General features: G+C 37.9%; 2 protein-coding genes and 1 long non-coding RNA gene across 3 annotated transcripts; 1 reads left to right on the forward strand and 2 right to left on the reverse strand.

Moving 5' to 3' along the window:
* Positions 1-566: 566 nt before the first annotated feature.
* LOC133731823 (scarecrow-like protein 30) lies at positions 567-3,759 on the reverse strand. Its single transcript, XM_062159250.1, has one exon. The coding sequence runs from the start codon at positions 3,082-3,084 to the stop codon at positions 1,063-1,065; it is 2,022 nt and encodes a 673-aa protein (XP_062015234.1). The 5' UTR covers positions 3,085-3,759; the 3' UTR covers positions 567-1,062.
* Positions 3,760-18,010: 14,251 nt separating this feature from the next.
* LOC133731830 (uncharacterized) lies at positions 18,011-22,842 on the forward strand. The gene is made up of 3 exons (XR_009856834.1): positions 18,011-18,129; positions 22,125-22,189; positions 22,563-22,842. It is a non-coding gene; the product is annotated as an uncharacterized LOC133731830 (long non-coding RNA).
* LOC133731824 (scarecrow-like protein 30) lies at positions 19,444-21,577 on the reverse strand. The gene has a single exon (XM_062159251.1). It carries the CDS (start codon positions 21,530-21,532, stop codon positions 19,514-19,516), a length of 2,019 nt encoding a protein of 672 aa, XP_062015235.1. The 5' UTR covers positions 21,533-21,577; the 3' UTR covers positions 19,444-19,513.
* Positions 22,843-25,202: the final 2,360 nt, after the last annotated feature.

The raw sequence follows: 25,202 nt of genomic DNA on the forward strand, positions 1-25,202 counted from the left end.
ATACAGATTGTTATAGTTCTTTTTCACTCCTAAAGAGTAGGTTGTACTCCTAGTCCTAGGAAGGTTCTGAAGAAAAATCCATGACTCTCATTAGGATTCTTCGTCTACATTCTATTCAAAAGTCTTTATGTTCACTAGCCAAATTCGACATACCCTTCAATTTCTGCGAGAGCTCCTGGCCTAGTGGCAGCTACTTGAACCCAGCATCCTGACACTCCTCCATTGCTTGTAGCCTTGTATGTCTCTTGCCTTTAAACTCTTTCCAGCCTTTCACACTCCATGGCTTTTGTTAATTGTGTCTCTTCTATATACCGAACTTTAACCTCCATTGATCTTCACGAGGAGTAGTGGACTCGAAAACATCATATAGTTCAATCAAGCGGAAAAGTACCTCTTTGAATCTCTTGACAAAGAAGGCGCGCGTCTTTTATGTCTCATTGACTATCCCAAGAATGAAGCTTTGTTGCATTTTTTTCCAATTGCATAATACTTGTATTGGCAAAGAAGTTCGACATCCTCTTGAAAGGGGATGCAGTAACAAATACCCGGTAAGCTCTTACAATATTTGCAGCTGATGTCTGCACACTTATAAGAGGGTGGGGTTCTGGTCCCAGCCAGGTGTGCCTCCAATCTCTAACCTATCAGAAAAATAATAAGCTAACCCCTGGGTTGTATCAACATGGGGGAAGAGCTAATTTGGTTAAGTAGCTCACTAGCAGATCGGTGGTTATAGGTTGTATAAATTGATTGAACAAATCCACTACTTCCCTCATGTTGTTCTTCTTGTGAACCTCTCTGTTTTCGATCCTTTTGATTTCCTCTTAGGGCACATTTGTTTCCTAGGACTCGCCCAGATGAGCTTATTTTTTAATATAGTCTTGTAAAATCTAGGAAATGTATTCAAGAATAAGGCTCATGATTCTCACCTAGGAAAATCTAGTTAAGAACTGAAAACAGATCACATCAACTTAGAAGATAAGAAATGGATCACATCGACAAATAAACCAAATAACAAGGAATAGATAATTATTGTTACATTGAAGCAAACATAATTGCTAAAAATCAAGCTGATTTCCAGCAAGAAATAGCATGTATTATTCGGCCTTTCCATCCCTGCAAGAGCCACTTGCCATCTTCGTCAACAACAAAGTCCTCATGGTAATCTAACCTTACAATATTCTTAACTTTCTTCACGATCTCCTGGTTCAATGGTAACTGCTTGAATCCAGCTCTAGTGTTTCTTATCTGCCACTGCTTGTATGTTTCAGGCTTTTCAAGCCTCCTGGAACCCTCACATGCTATCACATTGATAATATCTCTACCAAATATCTCTTGTTCGTAGAGCAGCCTCTGTTGATCTTCTCTGGGCAAAGTCTCCTCAAACATATCAAACAAAGAAGAGAAATAGTAGAGTGCCTCCCGGAACCGTATGTTGAAGAAGGGTGCATTGTAGGCTCCATTAACCACTCCATGGATGAAGATATCAGGGTTGATTCTCCTGATAAGCTTCAAAACTGTATCCCTTGGACTGTTGATTACTGTTTCATCATGTAAGTTCTTTAACCTGTACAAGCAGTTCACTACAGTCAACTCATCTCTGTCAAGTTTGATATCTTCATATTGAATTGTGTCCCAACTCTGTGCTATGAAGTTGTACTCAAATGGGACATCGAATCTCTTGCAGTATTTCGCTAGGCGGTTTCCCGTCTCTTCAAGCCTCCCAGATGGTCGAAATCCTGATTGGGGAAATTCAATACCAGTAATGTGAAGCATTGGAGGTCCGGAGGGTCTTTTCGCAAGCATCTGGATAAGGCAAGGCCATTGGTAGCCATAGAGAATACCAAAATCGATTATGTGAAGCCTCGTTACTTTCTCTGCTAGCTTGAAAATAGTTTTGTTAGCGTAGATATTTGACATCAGCTTGAAAGGGCATGCTTTGATATAAGTCTGGTAAGCTTTTAAGAGATCAGCAGCTGACATCTTATAACTGAAAAGGGAAACGGGATTGTACAAGGGAACCGCAGCGATCAAGCGTTCTTCGAGGCCATTGGCAAAGTAATGAGCTAATCGTTGGGTTCCATCACCATGGGGAGATGAGTGCTGCCTTATCAGCTTGAGTTGTTCATTCGCAGTCCTTGTGTCATAGCTTGCAGCAGCTTTTGCACATTGAGTTAGAAGTGTCTGAAAATCCACTACTGCTCTGTTGTCATCCATTTTTTTCTTTCCTGTTCTTTTGCCTTTGGATCCTCTAAGTCCACTTCTCCTTTTAAGCTGATCAGATTCCTGAAGAGAAGAACATGAGTTTTGATATTGATAGAGCAGTACCTGATCCAACATCTCTGGTGGCTCAGATTCAGCTGCGTAAAGTGCTGTCTGCTTGTTGCTCCTCCCTTGTTCTTGATAATCACTATCCTCCCACTGGCGATCTTTCTTGCTCCTTGATCTGTTTATTGAGTCATTCCCATCCTCAGTCAGCTCCCTTGGCTGTATGAGAAATGATGAGTCCCTTTCTTGATCTATGATTTCACCCTTGCCATTTGAGGAAAAAGGATTTGGAACCGAAAGGGCAGTATTTTCCACAGGAAATGATTCTAGAACATCTTGTAAAGAAATCCAACCTGAGCCAGCATCCCAGTTCCTAGCGGCAGTGGAGCTATTACTTCTGTGGTTAATGAAATCATCAGATATCTCAACATTTTGCTGCGTGGAAGAAGTGAGAAGGTGATTAGTCGAAGAAGGATATTGCTGAACTAGGACATCATGTAAGGATTTCTCAGTGGCTTGGAGGGCCAAACAGTCCTGAAGCATGCAGGGTTTGTTCTCCAAGTCTTCTTCCATAAGCATCTGACTTATGTATTGGAGAGTAGCAATAGAGGGAGAATAATACTCCCCCTCTGAGCTCAAACCCAAAGATGAAGATGAATCATCATGAGAATGTGGGTTTGGATTGGATGGAAAGAGACTGGGATCACTAAATTCATGATTGTGTTGATCAGATTCAATAACAAGGATATTCTGACCTGAAGTTGGCATTGAGTTCTGGTAAAGCTTGAAATTATTCATGGAACTTGGAAATTCATCCATAAAGGTGTAAGTGAGTGAACTGAGTAGGGAAGTGTATATGCTCCTAATAAATTGAAGAGAGCTGGGTGGCACTGAAGAATATGGCACCAACTTAGAATAAATGAATGGATACAAAGCCTAGGTACAACCAATCACATTGAATTTTAGTGATCAAAAAACTAGTATGTGCCTCTTACTTTTCTACACCTAATTTGCGCGTTTCTTCAGTCTCAGTATGATGAATGGTGAAACAGACTCTTCTGCCAATGGTTTTGATTGACCACACTGGGCAGGAAGTGAAAATTCTCCCTTATTATAATATGGAATTATTTTTCGATACAGATTATAATATGGAATGAATAATGCATATGCCATCACATTTGAAGACAGAGGATCATATTCTTTTTCCAAATTGTTTAAAGCTTCTTTGTTTGCATCAGGTCTTTAGTCCGAATCTTTCATCTCCAAATGCTATTTGTTTGTGTTTATGTTGTTATTATTATTTTAAAAGAAAAAAAGAGGATCAAAGGATTTCATTTCTACCCTCATGGTGACTCAAACCCATGACCTCGATCTTAGGTAGTGAGTGCTCTAACCACTGAGCTAACACCACTTCGTGTTAATTTTACCCGCAAGTGCTTTTAGTTTTAGCACAATGATTTAGCCTACACTAAATTTTAATTTATTTTTGGGTTAGTATAAACTATAAAGATGGTTGCTTCTATTCCTTCTATTGTGTAATGTTTATTCCAGCTCCTTTTTCTTTTAGCTTTATTCATCACTCATCAGTCCTCACTAGAGGAAAAGGTTCAATATGATTGGAGAAATCCGTTGCCAACCTTGTTTATGGCCCCCTTGTTTATTATAAAATGAATCACTAATGCAGTCTATCATTTTTCTTGCTTATACAATAAACAAGTATCTAGGCCATAATTTATTAAAGCTTCCATAAAAGCCAGGCTAAGCTGATTTACTTGGTCAGTTTTGTTGAATACATCAACATTAACTCAGATTGTGTCATGTTCTGAGTTGCAGGTGACACATTGCAGTTTGTTCAAATTAAGGAGTCCAGGATTAATAACTCGATATGGATTCTTGAAGCTTTTGAAACCTCGGAACCTCTAATGCCCATCTCCTACTCTCTGATTGTGATTGCAGGGATGTTTTCAAGTGGTCTAGAGCATTCATGCTCTCCACTGTTGTTGATAATCCAACAGTTCACCGGTTAACTTTCATCCACTGAATTTAACGGTTCAAAGGTGAAGAGCACCAATATTGATCTAAAACGTACATTATAGAATTTTCTGTGAATGCATGAACATTAAACACCTTCTATTCTCAAAAAAAAAAAAGAACATTAAACACCTTGGAGTACTAATATAATGTTTGTCATCTTTGTGCTTTACCCATACCCATAATAGCTATGATTTATTAAAGGATATTAATCTAATCGGTTGAATTTTAGTATTGAAAAGTGAGATTAAGACGATTTGAATAAACTCATGATGGACCAGATTCATTCCATTAGATATGGACCATATCCATTACCTGGACAAACGGATTATTTGACTCTCAACTTTTTTTTTTAACTACCCTATAATAACATAAAGTGGGATTTTTCCACAAAATAGAATCTTTTGATTTCCCTAGACCAAGATCTTGAATTGTTTGCCTGTCTGCTTGGACTTGTGTATCCCAGTTTCTTGTGTGGCACACAATGATTTCATTTGCATGATTGCATCCTCAGGCTGCTCAATTTTAAATCTCGATTTTGGTTTGGGAAAATTTCAAGAATAGTACATGAAGTATCGGTCATTCTAACCTTTCGTGAATCTACTTTCGAAACTATCAAAACGGTACATCAAGTTTAAATTTCTACCCAATTTAGGTACATGTCGTTACGGGTTCCGTTACGATGCATGCCATTGTCAAATAATTGAAGGGTAAAATAGTATTTTTAAAGTTTCCTTTCTCTCTCTCTCTCTCACCCTCTCAGACACTCTCTGACTCTAGCTCCTCTCTCTCTCTCTCTCTCTCTCATCTCTATCTAAAGACTCAGATGCTCAGTCTCTCACTCTCTCCTAGTCTCCTCGACGGTCGACGGCATCGGTACGGCGGGCCAGCAGCACCTCCTAGTCTCCTCGAATCCGGATCCGATCCGGCCCTGTCCTCGAATCTATTCCGGCACCACCAAGAATATAAAGCATCACAACTCTTCCCCTCAATCTCAAGCTCCTCCGATTCGAGGTCTAAACCACTTTTAACAAATACACACAGTTCTCCAACTCTCTCTCTCTCTCTCTCACTCTCTCTCCCCCACTTTCTGTCTCTGATAGTCAAGCTATATACTTGAAGAAGGTCGGACTAGTGTCAATTAAACCATCTTGGCAGCGTGGAGCGAACCGTGGCCTCAGTTTTCCTGTGCGATGACGGACGACGATGGAACGAAGCCCGCAATTTTTTATCTTCAACTGGTTCCTGGGAAAATTCCGGCGCCGTTTTGATATGCATGTGGTGAGAAAATCCTTCTACTCTTCATGCCTTATCTTCTGGTGTGATCAATTTCAAGTTTTGATTGGGTTTTGAACAATTGGCGTTTTTGGGTAGCGTCGGCTGTCGCTGTGTTCGTGGTTTCTGGCCTACGGCGACTTCATCGACGGAGACAAGGGGCTAACGTATGAGGGGCTGTTGCGGATGTATGACGACGGAGGCGGCGACGTAGGTCTAATGGTCGTCGGAGGAGACCCGGATGGTCAGTCCGATGGTCTTGATTGGGGTTGGGTTTGGGGGAAGGTTAGAGAGTTGGATGAGGGAGGATCGACATGTGTCGAGGAAGTGGGTGGCTTTGCAGGCGAGTTGGATCTGAGAAACGGCGGCGGTGGTGGAATGATGGTAGTGGCGGGCGGCGAAGGAGAGGGAGAGGAAGACGAGGGAGGCCATGAAGATGAAGAGGAATTTGGAGGGTTTGGATAGGGAGGAACATGGTTTGGAGAGTGAGGTGAAGCTAGGTTTTATGGGTTTTCGGTGATGCGTGGTCATCGGAGGGAATGGGAATTCAGCTACGGTGGTCGGCTGCAGTCAGTACGAGGGAGAGAGAGAGATGGGTGCTCAGTTTAGTTTTTTTTTTTTTTTTTTTATCATCCTTGAAAAGACGGATTTACCCTAAAAAATTTGACAAAAAACACATTAATTAACGGAGCATGTAACGGCATACACCAAAATTAGGTCGAGATTTGAAATTCATGTACCGTTTTGATAGTTTCGAAAGTTGATTCACGAAAGGTTAGAATGGCCAATACTTCATGTACTGTTCTTGAAATTTTCCCTTTTGGTTTTATGTTTTTTTGTGACTTGACCCAATAATAGAAGGAAACAACAAATAGAACATAGAAGAGGACACAGGAGGAACTGATGTAGTAGATATTACAGTTACTCTGAGTAAAGGGATGGAAGAAATAGTTTCTACGTATGTCATTTAAGGTGTATGCTCAGTTCATTAAACATTTTTTCCCCTACTAGTTGAATGTAGTAGATTCAATCACATCTTTTTTTCTTCTTTTTTTTTGAGAAGATTCAATCAGAGTTTGAATGACATGAAGAAGAATTAGGATGGATCATCAGCCATCAATTTTGGGTCAAAGAATATGTCATGATGAGTTGTAAGAGCATCTTTAACAATGCTAGCCATTTTTGAGTCAAATTTTAGCCAAAGTAGCTAAAAACTTATTTTGGCTAGCCACTTTAGAAATATGTCTATATCAACTCTCTCTATTTTAGCTAATTTTGAATTTATATTATTTTTTAAATGAAAACTAAATAGTTTAAACTTTAAATATATTTATAAAATACATAAAATAACTCAAAAAGTATGGATAGAGCCTTATCTCGCTCTCTATATTTAGGAGCGAGATAGTTAAAAGTTATGATGGAGAGCCACTTAGGAGTCTGGTGCAGCTGCTACAATAGATAAAAAACAAAACATGCTCTCCAAAATAGCTAAGAAGTCAAAATAGAAAGGAGAAAACTACACCTACCTCCTTGACCAAACTCCAAAACACAAAAAACTCCACTACATTTGTTTTTAGACACTTAGAGTGTGTTTGGATGAGGGAAAAAATGATGGAATTTAATTGAAAGTGAGGATTTCATAATTCCTACAAGCTAATTCCCTCGTTTGGCGTTATCAGATTGGAAATTTTAAATTTCCCTGTGGAAAAAAAAGAAGGAATTCATTATTTAAATTTCTCACTTCAATTTCCACCCAAATATGTGTCATTTACGAATTCCTTTGCAGTATTCAATTTTCATTTCCAAAACAAGGCTTTTTTCAATTTTATTTTTTTATTTATTTTAAACTTTCTTAATTTATTACACATTTCAAATCCTAAATAGATACAAACAAACAATAGAAATTTCAATTAATGGAATTTTAGATTGATGGAGTTAAAGATTCCATCATTTATAAATTCCTACGGATTTCATAATTTTCTCATCCAAACGCACCGTTAAGGACATTTTGTCTTTTCTTCTTCTTTGTTATTTACCTTTCCTTCAGTAAAAATTAAAAATGACGGAGCGTAGTGGGCCCATACTTTTGAATTTGTTTGTTTAAACATATTGCAGGTATAAATCCATCCTCTATACTCAAAGGTAAACAGTTATTTTTACTATTCATAATATCGATCGTCGACAGACTTGAGTTAAATGTTATATGCAAAAATACTAGCAAGGAATTGAGAAAAGAAAGAGAAAAGTTGAGAAAATTGAAAGATTTCAGAGAAAATCTTAAAAGAGAAACTCCCGATTATTGGGATATTATTTTTAGGCTTCAAACAAGAATCTATAAAATAGAAGAAGATATTGAAAATCTCTTATATATACTCAAAGAGGAACAAAAACCTCTTGATTATATGAGCATTGGTTAGATCCGCAAATCACTGGTATCAGAACTTGTAAAATAGCTCAGCAGGGGAATCCCCGATGGGGACAATGTCTGATTTAATAATAGAGAGACTGAATTCTCTATTAAAATCTTCTGATGAAAAATATCAGATCCTGCAGAAAGAAATTTCTAGATATCAAGAACATCTAGAAAAAATTCCTATTATAATCCACCAATTAGAAAAATTGGAAAACAAACTGGATTATATCAAAGATCTTCCAAAACCGGAAGAAGAAAAGCTAACAAGTGTTAGTAGAAAAATCATTGAACAGCAAAAAACGCTGGATTCTATGAAAATTATACTGAAGGACAATAAAGTGCCTACAGTAAAACCAAAGAAAGCTAATGGATTCAAACCATTAGAAAAACCTGACAAGAATCCTGTTCCGATTTTTCTAGATCCATCAACTAGTTCTACTAGTATTCTGTATGAAAATCCGAAAGAAACTCGAGATGTTAACATGATGAGCATCTTCGGGAAAAAAAAAGGAGTACAACTCCTAAATGCTGAAGAATTTGAATATAATGAAATCGAGCATGAGGTAAAAAACGCCTCAATTCCAAAGCTAGATTTCAAACAAATATACAAAAGGGGAACATTTGACCTGATGGATAGCCATCATTTCAAATTACTAGAATTTACAATCCCCTCTACAACAGGAGAAACCGATCTTTTACTGATCACTCCTGCTGAAGTTGCCAGAGCAAAAGCAAAAAATTATCAATTTATGCATATTGGAGCAGTCCAAGTAGGCATAAAACTTCTTGCTCGGGAAGGCATAAACTGTTCAGTTCTATGTGTCTTACAAGACAATAGACTAACAGATTTTCAAGCTAGTCTTTTGGGAACCCTTGAAGCATCTTTATGCAACCAAGTGGCATATTTCAACTGCTTCCCCAACTTCTCAACCAGCTTGAAAGATGCAGCTCACTGTCTAAGACTGAGAGTCAAGACGGATGGCATATCTATGAAAAATGATATGCAAGAATTGGCAATAGTATACAGGATATACTATAAACTGATGAGTACTACAGTAGAGCCAAAGACAAGGATATCTAACATCCCTGGTCTTACTACTGGATTCCTCACCAGTCAGAAGAACCATTCACAGCAGATCCACAAGGTTACTTGGAATGAAGTAACTTTTCCTATTGAATGGAAATTATCTGGTCCGAAGCTACCAGCAGAAAGTGCAAAAGCTAAAGTTTATGAAAGTAGAAAGACTGGAGAAATCAGTCTAAATTTTGAAAATCACAGAAAAAGTGATGTCTGTCCTGAGAATATCAGGATAAACAAGAATCTTCTTAGAAGAAGCTACAGCACTAGAGAAGCTAGTTTTAGTGGTACAAAGAACTCTGAAGAACCATCAGAGTCCATCACTGAAGAAGAATTAGAAGCTGATCTAAATAGACCAGTTAATATGCTTAGAGCACAAAAGCTCTATGATCTCTATGAAGAAGCAGAATTTTGCGAGAACCCTGAACGATTAGAGAAACTAATCGAGGAAATGAAAAACTTCAATCCAGGAAAGGAAAGAAAACTCCTTCCCTACCAAGATGTTGAAATGGAAGAAGGAGAAAGCTCCAAAACTTTCATTACAAGAGAAAAGGGAAAAGTAAAACTCCTTATACAAAAAGCCCCTACTGGCAGAAATGGAGAAAGAAATTCTCAAAGATTTGTCCCAGAGGACAAGATACCCAGAGTACCAATTACCAATTTTGGTATCTGGTTAGATTTAGATAAAACTCTAGACAAGAGAAAAACTCTTGACCAATGGGTAGACAGCCTGATGATGGCATCTGCTCTCACCTTTGGAAAATTCGAAGCCCCTGATCTTCAGATGTACTTCGAAACTACTCTCACAGGAGTAGCTAAGAAATATTATTTCTCATTCAAAGAAACAGCCAGAGGAAAAAAATGGCTGGAAGATATCAAAGCTTCGAAATCTCCGTATGATTTTGCAGTACCCTTGTACGATCAGTTCTGTGGAGATTCTGCAAATATGAGTGAAAAAGCCAGAGAAATGGCCAAATCAAATATCTATGCTCTCAAAATTTGTGACATGAGATATTTTGAAGAATACTTGAATGAATTTCAAGAATATTACTGTACAATTGGTGAACTAGAAAGCACTGATCTAGTCAACCTGTTGCACAGGAAACTCCCTGAACCATGGAGAACAGCTGTGCGAGAAAGCATAGCAGAAAAACCAATTGAAAGATTTTCAGTTAGAGGAATTGCCGATAGAATCCGGCAATTACTAAAGGAACAATGCAAAGCCAATCTTAGAGCAAAGATGGCTAAGAAACAACTCAAAGGAGTTGAAAATTTCTGCTATGGAATACTTGACATGCCAACCAACTAGGGATGTCATGAATCCAAGTTCCACAGAAAGAAAGGAAAATATTACTCTAAAAAATTCAAAAAGAGTAATCAAAGAAAAGATTGGAAATTCAAGAAAAGTTCCAAGAAACAACAGGATGAAGATCCAAAAAAGAAATTCTTCAAGAAAAAGAAAAATACTCATCAACATAAACAACCAAGCAAGAAAGCTTGCAGATGTTGGTTATGTAAAGCTGAAGGGGCACTATGCCAATGAATGCCCGGAAAAGGGTAAAAGATCTTCTACTAAAGCTCTCTTTGAAGAATATGAGCATATAGTAGAATCTGCAAATATGAAAGGCTACGAAATAGCCTATTCTGATGATGAAGAAGACGACAGGTCAATTTACTCTGCCTGGTCTGAAGAAGAAGATTCATCCGAGTCTGAGACAGATTCTGAAGTAGAGTACTTCGAATCTAGACAAATGAATGTTTTGAAAATCAAAAATTGGGAAGAAAGCAAGACAGAATCTTTAATGTCTTCTTATCAGGTGAACCCTGGTACATTCGTTTGTGACTTCTGTTTATGTCATGAAAAGAATGGTCTCCCTATGTTTTGTGAAGAGTCAAAGAAGACTTATCACAAAGAATGCTTCATAGCTGAAGCAAGAAGAAAAACCAAGAATGGTCTTGTCAACCAATTGGTTGAACAAGAATATGAAGAATATTTCTCTGAACAAAAAGAGAAAGAAGTAGAAACTTTGTTCCAAAAAATCATGGAACCATCTTCCTCAAAAAAGAAGGAAGAAATCATCGATGAAGAAAAAACTGATGAAAACTTAAATTTTGAACTGGTCAAACCACCAGAAATTGTTCCAAAAGAATGTAAACCATTCATTCCCAAGGAACAAGCTCAAGAAAATGAGCTTCAACAATCAAAAGTCGTCTCTACGAGTAGATACAGCAACTACATAGAGATTGGACTAAAATTCCCTGACCATAAAAATATCATCTACATGCCTTTGTAGATAATGGATCAGGATTTACAGTTGCAAAAAGATTTGCAATTCCAGAAAAACTCTGGAAAGAAGAAAAGAAAACAGCTACTGGTGTTACTTTTGATGGAAGCCATCTCACCATGAATAAAGTAGCAAAAAATGTTCACATCACCATTGGTGGAGGAACATTTATCATCCACAACGTCTGGCAATCTGAAGGTCAAGGCGCAGATTTCTTGTTGGGAAATGATTTTATTCTCCAACAGAGATTTATTCAGGATGAAGAAGCAATAGGCTTCAGAAACGGAGAACGGGTGTTCTGGGCAGATAGGCTTACTCAAGCCAAAAGTATTGTAGGTCCAAACTTTACTACCCAGTATCAGAGATCGCAACAGAATAGTGGTGATCTTATCCCCTACAAACCCAAATTTGAACCCATACTCCAAATCAAACAACAAGAAGAATTACTTGTTGAAGAATCTTCTGAATCTTCTGAAGAAGAAGAAGAAGAAAAAACTAGTGAAGAAGAAGAAGCTAGTTTCATTCATGAGCATAACCTCAAGCACTTTCAGAATAAGTTTGAGTCTCAGAAAATTCCCACTCTTGAAAAAATCAAGAAACTACTTGAGCAGAACATTGATGTAGATCCTCAGAAGTTTTGGGAAAAAGACCCAGTGGTCTGTGAATTGAGATTACATGACATGAATGCTATCTGTCATGTCAAGGCCATTCCTCAGTACAAAGAGGAGGACTAAAAAGAATTCAGAAAAGATATTAAAGATCTCCTGAACAAGAGATTAATTCAACCGTCCACTAGCCCTCATCATGCTCCAGCATTCTACGTGAGAAATCATGCTGAAAATCTAAGAGGAAAAGCTAGAATGGTGATTGACTATAGAGATGTCAACAAGAAGACTGTCAAAGACGGTTATCAAATTGCTCAAGTAAGAGTACTGATTAACCAGCTCAGAGGAGCTAAAGTCTTTTCAAAATTCGATGCAAAGTCGGGTTTTTGGCAGGTCAAGATGCATCCTGAGAGTATTCCTCTCACTGCATTTGGAACACCACAAGGACATTACGAATGGTTAGTAATGCCTTTTGGCCTAAAGCAAGCTCCCTCAATCTTCCAGAGAAAAATGGATAATATCTTCAAGCATGTTGCGGAGTTTTGCGTCGTCTACATAGATGACATTCTGGTCTTCTCCAAAAATAGAGAAGAACACATGAAACACCTCCACGAGGTTGTAAAGCTGATAGTTCAGCATGGAATCATCCTAGGTGAAAAGAAAATCTTCTTTATCCTTGATGAAGTTGATTTCCTAGGAATAAATATCAAAAATGGAGTAATAAAACTCCAACCTCATATCCTTGAGAAGATCTGGAAATTCCCAAATAGAATTCCTGATGCTAAGAGTCTAGAGAGATTCCTTGGTGTCATAAATTATGGGAGAGATTTTATCCCAAAAATATCAGGGTTAACAGCAATGTTATCTCCTAAAACAAGTTCCAAAAGAAAATGGAACTTCACTGAAGACGATGAAAAAATTGTGAAGCAGATAAAAAATCTCTGCAAAAAACTCCCTCCTCTTCAACAACCAGAAGAGAATGATGAAATTATCCTCCAAACAGATGCGAGTGATAATTATTGGTCTGGTGTGGTTCTGGCGAGAGCGCCTGGAACTAACATTGAAAAGATCTGTAAATTTTGTGGTGGCAAGTTCAGCCCTGCAGAACTGAATTATCCCACAGGGGAAAAAGAAATTTTGGCTGTTAAGAAAACAATTCTAAATTCTCTAGCTTTCCTTGGAAAACCCTTTACTGTCCGCACCAATTGTGCCAGAGTAAAGAATTTCAAAAATTTCAAACTTGATAAAACTGCTGATAGAGGAAGACTAGCAAACTGGCAATTATTTCTTAACCAATATGATTATGCTGTTGAATTAATTGCAGGAAACAAGAACTATCTTCCAGACGCCTTAACAAGAGAATTATCCATGTTCAGTAGAAAAGATTAAGACAACGACGAAGGTCGAAATCCCAGAAGCAGAAGAGCTGGGAAAGAACATGAAACCAATGAGGATCCCAAAGAAAAAATCCTCAAGAGATTTCTGCTAAGTCCAAGAGGCTTAGCCACAACTGATCAATCCCAGGGTAAAGGATTGACTAGCCCGTCTCAAACGGCAGACGGTAAAGGCTCATCAAGACCGTTGACGGCTGTTGCTTTGCCAAAAAGCAAACCTACTCCAACTGGAGTAATAAATGTTTTTAATTATGAACTTCGAACTTTCGATACTCCGGTGTTCAGAACTGGCAGGAGATTAGCTTACCACCAGAAGACAATTCTGGATAATCTGTTATTTGCCTTTCAGGAAAGAAGCAGTGGTCTAATGTTTCTAGCTCTCTTTGCATTAGCTGAAGAACTTTATGAGAATGCAAGACCACAATTCGAAGAAATACAGCAGAGTGCTGTCAAGAAAGAAAAAAATTCACTTCCTAGAAGATCCTGAAAGTGCTAGAATCCCTATCATAGCACTAAAAGAATCAGACTGGCATGAATTCCATTGTCTGATAGGAAGTCATAATTCTAAAGATCGTATTCCTCCAACCCTCTTCATCATTGCAGGACCTTATGTTGGAAGATACCTGGTAAATGTTCAGAGTGAACATTCACAAGAACACAAGCTTTGGCTTGTTGAAAATGGTTTTGTCCATAATCTGTGAACTAAATCTAATGATGATCTCAAAGGCTTGCCTCCAATCCTTGTCAACACAGTCAAGAATATAAGAAAAAATGACTGTACGCTTCGTCTGAAGTTCAGATCCACCCCTCCAGAATGGATCAAGAAGGCAAATGGTGAGGTTGAATATATTTCTCCGTATCATTATGTGAGAATTATTCAAAGACAATACCTTCAGCCTGCCTGTGTTGGGTATAATGGCCAACCAAACTCAAGCATCCCTTGGATGAAAGCCATGACCCTAGAATACATCAAGAAGATCATCTCTGAAGATGTCAGCAATACCTTCCTAGCAGCAGGAGAAAAAACAATTATCACTGCTTACGATCATCCTGACGTAGTCAGCAGTGACCTGTTCCTATCTCTCACCAGAAAAGAGATAGACTCGACGATGGCATGCATGCAGTGGGTGGAAAGACTTGAAAATGACAATCACTACAAAATGTATGTTGATACAGACGTCGAGGATAATGCAACAACAGCCAGAATGGCCCAGACAGACAATAACTCCTTTGTCTTTGGTCATAATTAAGAAACAGACGAGAACATGTGAAGCAGCAGGTGTAGAGAACACCGAAAGCACTTTTGGACTTTTCCCAAAGGTCGCTTTGCTTTTCAAAAAGAAGAAGGTGAAAAACATTTCACCTAAAGGAATCTGATTTTCTCGTCCGACCTCCACTAGCCGGAGCACTATGGAAAGCAGAAAAATCACGGAGTTGTTCTATTCATTTTATGTTTTGAATTCTAGTTTGAGTTCCGCTCTCTATATAAAGAGCTTTAGTTTCATTTGTAAAGCATTCGAAAATTTCCATATCAGTTCTAGATTCGAAAATTGAGAAAGACTCATAGTCTCTCAACCAAGAAAGCCATAGTAGCAGTGTGCTCTTCTCTTCCTGTTTAGTGTGAAGCAGTGTGCTTTCATTACAAGTAAGTATCTGTAATCACTCTTATGGATAGCTAAACAGCTTTTTAGCTGTTTACCCAAGAGTGAGGCTCTGGATTCTGTATCTGAAGTTTATGTTTGAATAAATAAATTCAGTTTGTGCCCAGTACCTTGTCACAAAAATATTTTGCTATTACTACATTTATGTTTTTAAGAAACAGTAGCAGTTAATAAGCAGTAGCAATCCTCATATTTTACTCTAAAGATCGAACCCCTTTTTCATACTAAGGCAGCAGCGATTCCGCCCTGTTAGTAGCCGCTTAGACAGGAAGTCGTTAGGTGAAATTGTGGCATGTTGAAGGCTAGTCCTTAGGCTGATATTGTGGTTAGTCTGGAAAAGTAAAGAATGAATTGATACTGTGAAAAAGCTAATACTGTGTAAAAGGTTAAAGGGAGAATAGTATGTGTCCTTAATTGTATAAGGGAAAAGGTTGTGGACTTTGGTGTCAAAAATCTTGTTGTCTGGTAGTACTTTGTAGTTAACCCAATAGAAAGTCTGCTAAACATGCTATAAATGAATATCATAATGGGTCAAAGTATTATCTAGCAGGTGGAAATGGAAAGTTGGAGCTTGCGTGATTAGTGAAACAAGAAGGATTCCCAACATTCCAGGTAATCCCATAGGATTTAGATTGTATTAATCTTCATTCCTCTTGAAAAAGTTTGATTCATTACTGCATTGCTTTGTGTTTTTTGGATTCGAGTTGGTTGCTTGCATTTTGATTGAATTGTTTCAGGTCCTTGAGGATTTTAAGCCATAGCAAAGAATTTAAGAAGTTTATTCCCAACTAATGGAACTGCTGAGCTAAAACCCCCATCAGGTTTGACTTCTTCTTCTTCTTCTTTCTTCACCATCTCCTCTCTCTCTCTCTCTCTGAGTTGCTCTTTGCATGAACTATGGTTACACAACACAAACAAACAAACAAAATTACATTCAAGTTCAATGATGTGCATCAGAAATTCAAGACACCCGGATGAAACTAAGCAAGGCCCAAATCAAATTTCAAAATAGAAACTAGAACTGAGCATCAATTCAAAACAAATCACAAGAAGGAAAAGACCAGGCTTTGTATAGCTGTGTTGTTTAATTCTTGTACCTTTAAGTTCTTCACAGTGCTGGAAAGCTCCCGCTTCGCCATTGTAGCTTCTGGGTTTTGCTCAGAAACCCAATTGAAAACTAAAGGCGGCAACTTTAAGCTCGACTTGTCTCTCTCTCTCTCGCCGTGAAACCAAGAACTGCAGAAACACTAGAGGGGTTTACTTTGAATGATAAATTAGCCAATAAAATGACAATTTTGTCCCTCGTTAGTGATGGGCTTTTTCTAATGGGCTTTTTCTCGGGCCCAGCTGTATTTCTTTGCTCTATATTCGTTGGATTCCTTCTTCCCTTTTCCTTCACTAATATATTTGCCTGTTTTGGTTGGGAAAAGATTTTTCTTAGCTTCATTAGGGGTCCTTTTGAATTTAGGAAAAGCAGTTTAACTAGTATACAACTCTATATATAGACGCCCTGACCTTAGGTTCTCTTCACAAATTATTCTCAGGTTCTCTTCACAAATTATTCTCAACACAAATTCGTTTGCTTTAGCCAATAGAGACTAATCAAGCGAGCTTTTCAATATGTCACAACAAGGCAACAACTGGTGGTCAATGACCGGAGATAAGGATGAAGCAACAACCCCAAAATCCAAGGGATTCGTAGCGTATGATGAACGCACATGCCCCCCGCCTCCACAAAAGAGCCAACCTCCTTCAAGAAATAATGACTCTTCTGTCCGAGTTAATTTGAATCAAGCCTTTGAGATGGAATATGTCATGGACCAGTTTGGGAATATGCAGCTCGTAAGGAAACAAGTTTGAGTTGTAGTTTTGGTATTTTTTATCATCTTATGTGATGTAGTTTATGATATAATTTTTTTAAGTGATAGCTTTTAGCTTAATTTAGTGAATGTAGTTTGCTGTTGGAATTCATTATTAATAGCGCTAGTAGTTTCTTGATCTGTCGATGTTCTTCTTATTGAGTACACAATATTTACTTGGGGAATGACCCACAATAAACATAAGAGTATGAGACATCATTTATATTTTACTTGTATTTTATTTTTAGTCATGTAACTTGGGCGTGAGGCAGGTGCTTGAGCAGAATTGTAATGAATTTTATTTTGTCGGGTCAAGTTTATCAATAAATTGTTGTTTGTCTTACAAAAATAATATGTGTGTGTGTGTATTTATATACAGGGGTAATTATTTGTTTGTTTCAATAGATACAAAAAAAAAACAAAAAAAACTCTTGCATTTATTTGTTTCAATATATTCAATATGGGTAATTATTTTTTGTCAAACTTTTGAGGATTTCATTTTATAGTAGTAGAGATTTGAAGTAAAATGCATGAAACACTAAAACTTTACGCATAGATTCTGTACCAAAAAACAATTTGATGCATAGAGGCATCTGGGAGCACTGTAGCCGTTTTCCAATTTTCGGGGCCTACCTAATGAAACCCAAATACCAGCTCACGCCATTGGGCTTCGCAGCCTAATGTGTTGTGCGGAAGCGTAACAAACACAATATTGATATGGAACTAGATGAGCAACCGAACAACGAAAAAGAAAGCAAACACAAGAACACAAGAATTTATAGTGGTTCACTCAATCAATGTGATTGAGCTACGTCTACTTCGGAGCCGGCGAGAAATTCCACTATAATCAATTGGAGAGAATACAATTAGAGTTTGATAATAAACTCTCTACCCAAACCCCAATTCAACCAATTCCCTAGTAAAACTGAGAATAGGCCATTACTCTAGGTTAATTTTTCTCTCACACAAAACCAATCCCTGCGGCAGCAATGCTATATATATATATTCCCTAATTAACTTAGGGATGCATATATAACCTAATTAACCTAGGCAGCCCATGGGCTCTTCACATTTGACTTTGTCCACCAATCAAATTAAAGCCAATATTCAATATAATGGGTAGTTTTTAGGTAATTTCTGGGGTTCGATGAACCATAAATCTTTGACAAGAAAGCGAGTGGTTGGGTTCAGGGAATCGAATATCATGAGCTCTGATGAGGTAGCAGGTCAAAAAGAAATCTTGGAGGATTCCCAGAATCCCAGGTAATCTAATGATTGAATTAATCTTGAAAGAGTTTGATTCTTTACTGCCATTGCATTTTGATTCATGTGGTTCAGGTCCTTGAGGGTCTTTAAGGCATTGCAAAGAATTTAACAAGTTTTTCCCAACTTATGGAACGATTGAGTTACAAGCGATTCATAGGGATGTTTATCTTCAATAATCCAGAATTTGTGTTACACCTAATCATCAAGGGTGTCATGTCAAGTAGTGAGTGCTTGCTTTGCTCAAGGTGGATTCAAATGCATTACAAATCCTTGTTCCAGCTTCCATTTGAATGAAAATGAATAATCAACTTAGTAAAGGAAAAATTCAAGAACCAAGCAAATACAGATTGTTTCAGTTCTTTTTCACTCCTAAAGAGTAGGTTGTACTCCTAGTCCTAGGAAAGTTCTGAAAAGATAAATCATTACTCTCATGAGGATTCTTCATCTACATTTATGTTCACCAGTCAAACTCGACATACTCTTCAATTTCTGCCAGAGCTCCTGGCCTAATGGCAGCTACTTGAACCCAGCATCCTGACACTCCTCCATTGCTTGTATGTCTCTTGCCTTTCAACTCTTTCCAGCCTTTCACACCCCATGGCGTTTGTTAATTGTGTCTCTTCTATATACAGAACTTTAACCTCCATTGATCTTCACGAGGATTAATGGACTCAAAAACATCATATAGTTCAATCAAGTGGGAAAAGTGCCTCTTTGAATCTCTTGACAAAGAAGGCGTCTTTTATGTCTCATTGACTATCCCAAGAATGACGCCTTGTTGCATTTTTTGCCAGTTGCATAATACTTGTATTGGCAAAGAAGTTTGACACCCTCTTGAAAGGGGATGCAGTAACAAATACCTGGTAAGCTCTTATAATATTTGCAGCTGATGTCTGCACACTTATAAGAGGGGAATTTGTTGGGGTTATGGTGCCAGCCAAGTGTGCCTCCAATCTCTAACCTATTAGAAAAATAATAAGCTAATTAACCTCTGGGTTGTATCAACATGAGGGGAAGAGCAAATATGGTTAAATAGCTTACTAGCAGATCGGTGGGTATAGGTTTTATAAATTGATTGAACAAATCCACTACTTATTCCCTCATGTTGTTCATATTGTGAACCTCTGTTTTACATCCTTTTGATTTCTTCTTAGGGCACATTTGTTACCTAGGACTCCTTAGGTATTTTTTAATATAGTCCTGGGAATAGGAAATCTATTCAAGACTACGGCTCATGACTCTCACCAGGGAAAATCTAGTTAAGAACTGAAAACAAATCACATCAACTTATAAGCTAAGCAATGGATCACATCGACAAATAAACCAAACATCAATGACTAGATAGTAGTTGTTACATTGAAACATATAAAATTGCTAAAAATCAAGCAGATTTCCAGCAAGAAATAGCATGTATTATTCGGCCTTTCCATCCCTGCAAGAGCCACTTGCCATCTTCATCGACAACAAAGTCCTGATGGTAATCTAACCTTACCATACACTTAACTTCCTCCAGGATCTCCTGGTGTAATGGTAACTGCTTGAACCCAGCTCTAGTGTTTCTTATCTGCCACTGCTTGTATGTTTCAGGCCTTTCAAGCCTCCTGGAACCCTCACATGCTATCACATTGATAATATCTCTACCAAATATTGCCTGTTCATAGAGCAACCTCTGTTGATCTTCTCTGGGCAAAGTCTCCTCAAACATATCAAACAAAGAAGAGAAATAGTAGAGCGCCTCCCGGAACCGTATGTCGAAGAAGGGTGCATTGTAGGCTCCATTAACCACTCCATGAATGAAGATATCTGGGTTGATTCTTCTGATAAGCTTCAAAACTGTATCCCTTGGACTGTTGATTACTGTTTCATCAGGTATGTTCTTTAACCTGTACAAGCAGTTCACTACAGTCAACTCATCTCTGTCAAGTTTGATATCTCCATATTGAATGGTTTCCCAACTCTGTGCTATAAAATTGTACTCAAACGGGACATTGAATCTCTTGCAGTATTTCGCTAGGCGGTTCCCCGTCTCTTCAAGCCTCCCTGAAGGTCGAAATCCTGATTGGGGAAATTCAATACCAGTAATATGAAGCATGGGAGGTCCGGAGGGTCTTTCTGCAAGCATCTGGATAAGGCAAGGCCATTGGTAGCCATAGAGAATACCAAAATCGATTATGTGAAGCCTCGTTACTTTCTCTGCTAGTTTGAAAATAGTTTTGTTAGCGTAGATATTTGACATCAGCTTGAAAGGGCATGCTTTGATATAAGTCTGGTAAGCTTTTAAGACATCAGCAGCTGAAATCTTATAACTGAAAAGGGAAACGGGATTGTACAAGGGAACCGCAGCGATCAAGCGTTCTTCCAGGCCATTGGCGAAGTAATGAGCTAATCGTTGGGTTCCATCACCATGGGGAGATGAGTGCTGCCTTATCAGCTTGAGTTGTTCCTTTGCAGTCCTTATGTCATAGCCTGCAACAGCTTTTGCACATTGGGTTAGAAGTGTCTGAAAATCCACCACTGCTCTGTTGTCATCCATTTTTTTATTTCCTGTTCTTTTGCCTTTGGATCCTCTAAGTCCACTTCCCTTTTTAAGCTGATCAGATTCCTGAAGAGAACAACATGAGTTTTGATACTGATAGAGCAGTACCTTATCTAACATCTCTGGTGGCTCAGATTCAGCTGCGTAAAATGCTGTCTGCTTGTTGCTCCTCCCTTCTTGATAATCACCATCCTCCCACTGACGATCTTTCTTGCTCCTTGATCCGTTTGTTGAGTCATTCCCATCCTCAGCCAGCTCCCTTGGCTGTATGAGAAATGATGGGTCCCTTTCTAGATTTATGATTTCACCCTTTCCATTTGAGGAAAAAGGTTTTGGAACCAAAAGGGTATCATTTTCCACAGGAGAGGATTCTAGAACATTTTGAAAAGAAATCCAACCTGAGCCATCATCCCAGTTCCTAGCAGCAGTGGAGCTATTACTTCTGTGGTTAATGAAATCATCAGATATCTCAACATTTTGCTGAGTGGAAGAAGTGAGAAGGTGATTAGTCGAAGAAGGATATTGCTGAACTAGGACATCATGTAAGGATTTCTCAGCGGCTTGGAGGGCCAAACAGTCCTGAAGCATGCAGGGTTTGTTCTCCAAGTCTTCTTCCATAAGCATCTGACTTATGTATTGGAGAGTAGCAATAGAGGGAGAGTAATACTCCCCCTGTGAGCTCAAACCCAAAGATGAAGATGAATCATCACGAGAAGGAGGGTTTGGATTGGATGGAAAGAAACTGGGATCACTGAATTCATGATTGTGTTGATCAGATTCAGTAACAAGGATATTCTGACCTGAAGTTGGCATTGAGTTCTGGTAAAACATGAAATTATTCATGGAACTTGGAAATTCATCCATAAAGGTGTAAGTGAGTGAATGTATATGCTCCTAATAAATTAAAGAGAGCTGGGTGGTACTGAAAAATATGGCCGCCAACCTAGAATAAATGAAAGGATACAAAGCCTAGGTACAACCAATCACATTGGATTTTAGTGATCAAAATCATTAAACTAGTATGTGCCTCTTACTTTTCTACACCTAATTTGGGCGTTTCAGTCACAGTATGATGAATGGTGAAACAGACTCTTTTGCCAATGGTTTTGATCGACCACACCAGCCAGGAAGTGGGAATTCTCCCTTATTATAATATGGAATTATTTTTCGATACAGATTATAATATGGAATGAATAATGCATATATATGCCATCACATTTGAAGATAGAGGATCATATTGTTTTTCCAAATTGTTTAAAGCTTCCTTGTTTGCATAAAGTCTTTAGTCCGAATCTTTCATCTCCAAATGCTATTTGTTTGTGTTGATCCACATGCGGGTTGAGATTGCATTGAGGGATGAGGTTAGTTTGATACATATTATCAACTCAATCTGTGAAAACTGAAAATACATGTTTTTTGAGCACATGTTTTGTCTAACTGAACCATTTCATATCAGGTATGAACATACTATATGAAGCTACCTCATCATAACGCCCAACTTACTTGGTGTCAATTTTACCGGTAAGTTCTTTTAGCACAATGATTTATCATACACTACCGGTAAGTGCTTTTAGCGCACTGATTTATCCTACAATAAATTTTTGGGTTAGTATAAACTATAAAGATGGTTGCTTCTATTCCTTCTATTGTGTAATGTTTATTCCAGCTCCTTTTTCTTTCAGCTTTATTCATCACTCATCAGTCCTCACTAGAGGAAAAGGTTCAATATGATTGGAGAAATCCGTTGCCAACCTTGTTTATGGCCCCCTTGTTTTTTATAAAATGAATCACTAACAAGTATCTAGGCCATAAAGCCAAGCTAAGCTGATTCACTTAGTCAGTTTCGTTGAATAAATCAACATTAACTCAGATTGTGTCATGTTCTGAGTTGCAGGTGACACATTGCAGTTTGTTCAAAGGAGTCCAGGATTAATAACTCGATATGGATTCTTGAAGCTTTTGAAGCCTCGGAACCTCCAATGCCCATCTCCTACTCTCTGATTGTGATTGCAGGGATGTTTTCAAGTGGTCTAGAGCATTCATGCTCTCCACTGTTGTTGATAATCCAACAGTTCACCGGTTAACTTTCATTGACTGAATTTAACGGTTCAAAGGTGAAGAGCACCAATGATCTAAAACCTGATAGAATTTTCTGTGAATGCATGAACTTTAAACACCTTGGAGTACGTGCTTTACCCATACCCATAATAGCTGAGATTTATTAGCCGATAAGAAGACAATTCTGTCCCTCGTTAGTGATCGGCTTTTTCTAATGGGCTTTTTCCTGGGCCCAGCTGTATTTCTTTGCTCTATATTCGTTGGATTCCTTCTTCCCTTTTCCTACTGGGTTCACTAATATATTTGCCTGTTTTGGTTGGGAAAAGATTTTTCTTAGCTTCATTAGGGTCCTTTTGAATTAAGGAAAAGCAGTTTAACTAGTACACAACTCTATATATAGAGGCCCTGACCTTAGGTTCTCTTCACAAATTATTCTCAACACAAATTCGTTTGCTTTAGCCAGTAGAGACTAATCAAGCGAGCTTTTCAATATGTCACAACAAGGCAACAATTGGTGGTCGATGACGGATGATAAGGATAGAGAAGCAACAACCCCAAAATCCAAGGGATTTGTAACGTATGATGAACGCACATGCCCGCCGCCTCCACAAAAGAGCCAACCTCCTTCAAGAAATAATGACTCTTCTGTCCGAGTTAATTTGAATCAAGCTTTCGAGATGGAATATGTCATGGACCAGTTTGGAAATATGCAGCTCGTAAGGAAACAAGTTTGAGTTGTAGTTTTGGTATTTTTTATCGTCTTATGTGATGAGTAATATGGAAAATTTATGATATAATTTTTTTAAGTGATAGCTTTCAGCTTAATTTAGTGAATGTAGTTTGCTATTGGAATTCATTATCAATAGTGCTAGTAGTTTCTTGATCTGTCGATGTTCTTCTTATCGAGTACACACAATATTTACTTGGGGAATGACCCACAATAAACATGAGAGTATGAGATATCATTTATATTTTACTTGTATTTTATTTTTAGTCGTGTAACTTGGGAGTGAGGCAGGTGCTTGTGCAAAACTATAATGATTTTATTTTGTCGGGTCACATAATAATTCTATAATATCTGCCATGTTTATCAATAAATTGTTGTTTGTCTTACAAAATATTATGTGTGTGTGTGTGTAGGGGTAATTATTTGTTTGTTTCAATATATACAAAAAAAAATCTTGTATTTATTTAAATAAATAAAACTCAATAGGGGTAATTATTTTTTGTCAAACTTTTGAGGGCATCGTGACTCGTGAGTAGAGATTTGATGCACTGATACTGGGAGCACTATAGCCGTTTTCCAATTTTCGGGGCCTACCTAATGAAACCCAATTAGGAGCTCCTGCCACTGGGCTTCGCAGCCTAATGGGTAGGTAATTTCTGGGCTTCGATGAAACCATATATCTTTGACAAGAAAGCGAATGGTTGGGTTCAGGGAATCGAGTATCATGAGATCTGATGTGGTAGCAAGTCAAAATGGAATCTTGGAGGATTCCCAGAATCCCAGGTAATCTAATGATTGAATTAATCTTGAAAGAGTTTGATTCTTTACTGCCGTTGCATTTTGATTCATGTGGTTCAGGTCCTTGAGGGTCTTTTAAGTTTTAAGGCATTGCAAAGAATTTAACAAGTTTTTCCCAACTTATGGAACGATTGAGTTACAAGTGTTTCATAGGGATGTTTATCTTCAATAGTCCAGAATTTGTGTTACACCTTAATCATCAAGGGTGTCATGTCAAGTAGTAAGTGCCTGCTTTGCTCAAGGTGGATTCAAATGCATTACAAATCCTTGCAAGAGTTCTGATATTGATATTGATATTGATAGAATTTTCCATGATTGCATGAACATCAAACACCTTGGAGTACTAGACAAATATCTTTGTGCTTTACCCATACCCATAATAGCTATGATTTATTAAAGGATATTAATTCAATCTGTTCAATTATGGTATTGAAAAGTCAAATTAAGACGATTTTAATAGACTCATGGTGGACCAGATTCATCCCATTTGATATGGATATGGTTTTACCTGGACAAACAAATTGTTTGACTCTCAACTTTTTTATAACTTCCCTACAATAAAATAAAAGTGGGATTTTTCCACAAAATAGAATCTTTTGATTTTTCTAGACCAAGATCTTGAATTGTTTCTCTGTCTGCTTGGACTGGTGTATCCCAGTGTCTTGTGTGGCACACAATGATTTCATTTGCATGCATGATTGCATCCTTATGCTGCTTAATTTTAAATCTCGATTTTGGTTTTATGTTTTATTGTGACTTGACCCAACAATAGAAGGAAACAACAGATAGGTCGACTTAGAAGAGGACAGAAGAGGAACTGATGTAGTAGATATTACAGTTAACAACTAGAGAATTTGTAAATGAGTAAAGGGATGTAAGAAATAGTTTCTACATATGTCATTTAAGGTGTGTGCTCATTTCATTAAACATCTTTTTCAAGTAGTGTAGTAG

The sequence above is a fragment of the Rosa rugosa genome, chromosome 2, assembly GCF_958449725.1.
Source record: "Rosa rugosa chromosome 2, drRosRugo1.1, whole genome shotgun sequence".
Taxonomy (NCBI): Eukaryota; Viridiplantae; Streptophyta; class Magnoliopsida; order Rosales; family Rosaceae; genus Rosa; species Rosa rugosa.